General features: G+C 37.1%; 1 protein-coding gene across 1 annotated transcript; it reads left to right on the top strand.

Annotated features, from left to right (window-relative positions):
* Window positions 1-1,749: 1,749 nt before the first annotated feature.
* Window positions 1,750-3,619, top strand: LOC119056876 (zinc finger protein 260-like). The gene is given in 2 exon segments (XM_037155454.2): window positions 1,750-3,521; window positions 3,523-3,619. Coding segments are annotated over 2 exon segments (1,869 nt in total).
* Window positions 3,620-6,631: the final 3,012 nt, after the last annotated feature.

Below are 6,631 nucleotides of genomic sequence, written 5' to 3'. Positions count from 1 at the left end.
CACATTTTTTAATATTTTTATTTATTTTAGGCAGAGGGTAAGGGAGGGAGTGGAACATCACTGTGTAGTTGCCTCGTGCATGCCCCCTACCAGGGACCTGACTTGGATGATAACCCAGGAATGTGCCCTGACTGGGAATAGAATGAGCAAACCTTTGGTTTACGTGCCAGTGCTCCATTCACTGAGCCACACGAGCCAGGGGCAATTTTTGTACATGTACTTCAGTTTTCTGATTTGACCTTGGTTTTCTGCTTCCTGTATTAAAATATTTATCGAGGTTCAGAACTGTAAAGAGTTAGGCATTATGAACTTGCTTGTCCAGGTTAATAGAAAAGGAAATAATATCCATCCCTACTTTAAACTCTAATTTCTCTAAACGTAGGAATGTGTGTTTGTATTTGAGTGTTTCTGGGTTGCAAGTTTTATATAATGTCCATTTCCTTTTCAAAGCCCATGACATATTTTTATGCTTGATATGATCTTCAGTCCACTGGTGTGAGTTATTTCAACTATTACCCTTTCTGTTTAGTGTGCACTGTAATGTATTCATTCTGTGCTGTTATGGCTTGGGCATTGTGTGTCCTGCAAAAAAAACCAAACACATATTTTGAAGGTGCAGGAAACATCGAGATCATTGAATACAGTGGACCCACTATTCGTCTAGCAAACAATAGGAATAAGGAGCTTATTTATCCTATATCCATTGTGTGATAAGAGGGATGAGCAAAGAGCTTTATGAGTATAAACAACCATTATTTCCCTTTTGTGTGACTTTTTCTCATTGTACCACAGCTCATCCTCTTGCAAGTATTTACCTTTGTGAAGTACTCAACGATGTGATTTGTTTAAAATTTCTTGTAAGGTAAATGTACATTCATGTGTGTGTCATAACTGTGAATCTTTCTTTTGTTTCTATCAGCTTTGTCATCTACTGACAACCAGTGCTTCTTGGAAAGGTCAGGAAGAGAAGATCTATTTTTGGAAGAAACACTGGTGAGTTATGAGAGGTGTGCCTTTGACACTGATAAGGAAGTTTATGACAAAAAAGGGATGTTGGAATGGAAGAAACTAACTATAAAAATTATTAATGAAAAATCATTGTTATCTGAAGATGTAAAAAATATTACAAATCTGAGAAAACTTCCACTTTGAATCAGTTTCCATTACAGACCAATGTATTTCCAATTAGGAAGACTGAAAACAATACTCCAAGTGTACATATTCTTCTAAAGCATAGGTGGTAAACACAAGAACTCAAGGCGGAATCTGGCCCTTGACCTTCTTTTCTCAAACTCAGAACCTTGTTGCTACCTGGAGGAAGCAACAAACTCCTTGCCCTTAGATAAGGAGTAGTTACATTTACATGGTCCTAAAAGTACATGCAGCCCACTGAAGGCAACTGTGAGGCTAATGTGGCCCATGACTTTGACACCTCTGTTCTAGAGACTGTTTGGGATTTCTAAGAAATGTCATAATTTGTGGTGTGGGTAAACATGTAATTGTTTAAAATGTGGATTGTGGAATACTTTTCAGTCAATAATTTGTATAATGTAATTATTTAGAATGCATGTAGAAAGCTTATATGTAATAAATTTGAGATTCCCTTTCTTTAGGAAATATTGCATTTCTTAGAAATAATATTTTCTTTTATTCTACTATATCATATATTCTTGAACTTGAGTATGATTTTTAATACAACCAATGTGGAATTATAGGGATCACCAAATTATTATTTATAAATAAATGCACATGTTTAATGAAATTTTCGATGTCACTAAAGGCCTTTCTGTGTTCAATGTTTACCAGAGTATGTGTGATGAGGACAGAAGTAGTCAATGCAGTGAACATTGGAAGAATTTTACCCATGAGTCACATCCTAACTTCCAGGCCAAGAGTCATCTTGCAGACAGCCATTATGAAGGTAGAAAAGACTTTGACCAAATGTCAAATCACAATAGTCATCAGGTGTTTCCTGTTCTGGAGAAGTCAAATAATCAAAGTAAAAATATCCAATGCTTAAAGCAATCTTCAAATAGCATTGAAAAAACAAATATTGCAGTCAGGGAGAAAGTTTATAAATATTTGACACACTGGAAATTCTTCAATCAAATATCAAATACAAATATACTTACCAAAAGATGTACCAGTATAGGACATAAATGTGAAGACTGTGGTAAAACAGGTCACTCGTTTTTAGGTGGAACTGTACATGAAATAATTTATCCTGGACAGAAGCCTGAAATTTGTAAAGAATTTGGCAATTCATTTTGCATTTCCTCAACTCTTACTCATCATCACAGATTCCATGCTGGACACAAGCCTTATAACTGTGAAAAATATGCTAAAGCTTTTGACCACTCCTCAAATGTTAATGGTATTCAGAAAATTAATATAGGAGATGAAAATTTGATATGTAGTGAATGTGGCAATGACTTTAGAGAGTCTTTTAATCTTCCTCAGCATCAGAGAATTCATACTGGTGAAAACTCTCCTATGTGTAGAGAATGTGAGAAAGCATTTATGATGACCTCAAACCTCAGACAAGTTCAGAAAATTCATACTGGAGAGAAGCCTTATGAATGCAGAAAATGTGGCAAAGCTTTTAGGATGCCCTCAAAACTTACAGAACACTGGAGAATTCATGCTGCAAGGAAGCCCCATAAGTGTACTCAATGTGGGAAAGCAATTAAACATTCCTCAATTCTTACTGAACATCAGAAAAATCATACTGGAGAGAAGCCTTATGAATGTCCTCAATGTGGCAAAGGCTTTAGGAACAGGTACAAACTTACTCGACATCAAAGAATTCATACTGGAGAGAAACCTTATGTATGTACACAGTGTGGAAAAGCCTTTAGGCGGCAGTCAACCCTTAATGAACATCAGAAAATTCATACTGGAGAGAAGCCTTTTGAATGTACTCAATGTGGCAAAGCCTTCAGGCAGCAGTCAACCCTTAATGAACATCAGAACATTCATACTGGAGAGAAGCCTTTTGAATGTACTCAATGTGGCAAAGCCTTCAGGCAGCAGTCAACCCTTACTGAACATCAGAAAATTCATACTGGAGAGAAGCCTTATGAATGTCCTCAATGTGGCAAAGCCTTTAGCCGGCATTCAATGCTTTCTCAACATCAGAAAATTCATACTGGAGAGAAGCCTTATGAATGTACTCAATGTGGCAAAGCCTTCAGGCGGCAGTCAACCCTTACTCAACATCAGAAAATTCATACTGGAGAGAAGCCTTATGAATGTCCTCAATGTGGCAAAGCCTTTAGGTACATGTCCACACTTACTCAACATCAGAAAATTCATACTGGAGAGAAACCTTATGAATGTACTCAATGTGGCAAAGCCTTTAGGCAGCAGTCAACACTTACTAAACATCAGAAAATTCATACTGGAGAGAAGCCTTATGAATGTACACAATGTGGCAAACCCTTTAGGCAGAACTGGCACCTCACTCGACATTTGAAAATTCACACTGGAGAGAAGCCTGGTAAATATATGCCATGTGGCAATCTTTAGCTGGACCTCAACCTTTACTCGGCATCAGAAAATTCATTCTGTTGAGAATCCTTATGTATGTGAAGTATGTGGTAAAGCCTTTCACCTGTAATGTAACTTTTCTTGGCATTAGAAAATTTATATAACAGAGCAATTGTGTGTTGAGCATGTGGCAAAGCATCTTTACAGCTCTCAAACCTTACACATTATCAAATAATTCACAACAAAGAAATGCCTTATACATATACCTCACATGGCATAGGCTTTTACGAGTCCTTAATGCTCATTCATCATAAAATATATTCACACTGTAGTGAAGCCTTTTAAATGTGCATGATGGAATAAAGCCTTGAGCCACTCACAACTCTTACTAAACTTCAGAGAATTCATAATGGAAACAAGGCTTATAAATGTGAGCTAGGTGACAAAACGTTTTGGCATCAGGCCATGAGTACAGGAGAGAAACCATACAAACTAGTGTATATCACAAGTGTTTTATCCATCAGGGGTGCCTTACCCAATATGAGTGAGAGATATCCATCTGAAGAAAAACTGTTCAAATGAGACCATGGCAATATTTTAACCTATATCCAAAACATACCCAACATTTTAAAGCACATTTTTGAACATTCACTTCTTATGTGGCATATGACAATTCACATTATAAAAAAACATTAAAACAGAGTTTGTAGAAAATTCTATAGCTGGACATACAGCCTTGTTATATATCAGGGAAAGCACAGTGGGTTGGGATCCTATAATCATGAAGACTGGTAGACTTTTTGAAATTACAGTTTCTGTAACCAAAAAAGAATTTATACATGAAAGTGGCTTGAAAGGTGTAAAATTTAGGAAACTATATAGTGGAAAAATCAGCTCAAAATATCATAATTCAGAGTAGAGAGTTAAAGATAGATATCAGGTATTGCTCCAAAGCAGAATATTAGTACAGAGAATTGCACAAAGTTTAGAAACATCAATCATTACTTTCCACTGTGCTTAATAATGTCAAAGGGATGGATTTCTAGATATTTATAATTATTCAGAATATAAAGTACAGTGTATTGACAGTATTTGAAATATTTTGAGAAGGAAATATTAAACTGATTTTAGTCTTGTATCAGTTGATGCTACTATGTTTTAATTCCTGGTGTGAGTGAAATTACTGGGTTGATTGTTGGTTCTTTAACAACCTGTGAAGTCTTGTATAGTAGGTGAACATAACTCACAATTACATTTGTATAGAAGATTGAGGAAACCATGATGCACAATGTATGAACAAATCTAATTGAAGTTGCTGTTTTAAGGTTACTCAATTTTATTGTATGTTACAATGGAACTCATGCTATTTCACATTATAGTAAGACATAGAAATGATATAAATTTTAACTACTTTTCTAAATCTTCCTTTAAGGAAAATGTCAATTTTTAAGATCCTGATGTATCTTCATCATAGTCATAGTTAAGTATTAGTTGATGTGATTGGAGTAAAAGCCATCAGTGATATGTGATGGAATATGGAGAGTTCATCCCTCAGTGCATAACAATGTTGTATGTCCATGTTTGCTCAACATTTAGCCTCCAGTTAGAAACCAAAGAAAACTGCAGTCTGGGATCATAAAATGCAAGAACAGTAACACTCCCCTAATGTTTCCAGTATGTGTGTTGAGAAATGATGACACAATTGTACTTTGATTTTTCATTTTGATGATGTGTGAATTCATATATTTATTAATAAAGGTAAATGTACTGGGATGTGTATATGTCTTTAACATTACTCAGGTTTACAGATAACAATGTGTTATTTGGTAATGTAGTGCAAATACGGCATTAGCAGTTTCTTTCCATGGTGTCCTTAGAAATGAAATAATGTGGAAAACTTCCCATTATTAATATATTTCATTGTTCCTAATGGACCATTCTAATAATTACAACAGTTGACATGTGCTTTTTGAAATGTACAGCTAAGCTACTTTATAATATTGCTGGCATTATTGATGCGATTTATTTCCTGTAACTAGGAGCCTTGAACTGACAGTACCTTCTGCTTCAATTTCACAGTAGATAACATCTCACCGAGTCACAGTTAAAGGTCCCTTCTTTAATATTATTATTTTTATAGAGGGAAAGGGAGGGAGAGAGTTAGAGAAACATCAATGTGTGGTTGCCTCCTACATGGCCCCCCCTTGTGACCCAGCCTGCCACCCAGGCATGTGCCCTCAGTGGAAATTGAAGTGGTTACACTTTGGTTTGCATGCACACTCAATTCACTGAGCTACACCAGCCAAGGCTTAAATGTCCCTTCTTGACCTGACTTCCTGGTAGCTGCTTTGAGCAACAGTCTTCCTTCCACCTGAGGCTTTCTCCGCACATGCCCAGTAGATAAGATCTCTGCACACTGAATGTATTTTTTTTTGTTCATTTTGAACAATCTGAACTTAGCTCCAGGATGACAAAATCCTCTGCACGTGACTCTGAATTAAAACAGGTGTCCTGGGATCTCCTGTAGTTTCCCAGGATTTAGCCACATCCTCATTGTAAGCACTGCAGGTCTGCTATGTACGTCTCCCAGCATCTTTGGGGAATAAAGTTGTCTCTCTTAGTTTCTCTTGTGATCTTTTATGTAACTGTTGCTCACTATCCAATACCAATGTGCTGTGCTTAACAAATGCTAATGTAATTTTCTACTCTATTTTAAAAATATTTTATTTACTTTTAGAGAGAAGGGAAGGGGGGAGTAAGAGAGGGAGAGGAACATCAATGTGTGGTTGCCTCTCAGGTGGCCCCACTGGGAACCTGGAGCACAACCCAGGCATGTGCCCAGAATGGGGGTTGAACTGACCATCTTTTTTTTTAAGATTTTATTTATTTATCTTTAGAGGGGAAGGGAATGAGAGAGAGAGAGAAACATCAATGTATGGTTTCCTTTCATGAATCCCCTGCTGGGAACTGGCCTGCAGGGAACCGGCCTGCAACCCCGGTATGTGCCCTGACTGGGAATCGAACCACGATTGTCTGGTTCGCAGGCCCATGCTCAATCCACTGAGCTACACAGCCAGGGCTGACAATCTTTGATTAGTTGCCCACACACCATCCACAGAGCTACCACAGCAGGGCAAATGCT

This window comes from Artibeus jamaicensis, unplaced genomic scaffold (assembly GCF_021234435.1).
Source record: "Artibeus jamaicensis isolate MK-2021 breed Jamaican fruit bat unplaced genomic scaffold, CSHL_Jam_final contig_3, whole genome shotgun sequence".
NCBI lineage: Eukaryota > Metazoa > Chordata > Mammalia > Chiroptera > Phyllostomidae > Artibeus > Artibeus jamaicensis.
The sequence above is the reverse complement of the archived record's forward strand: the minus strand, read 5'-3'. Positions and strand labels throughout refer to the sequence as shown.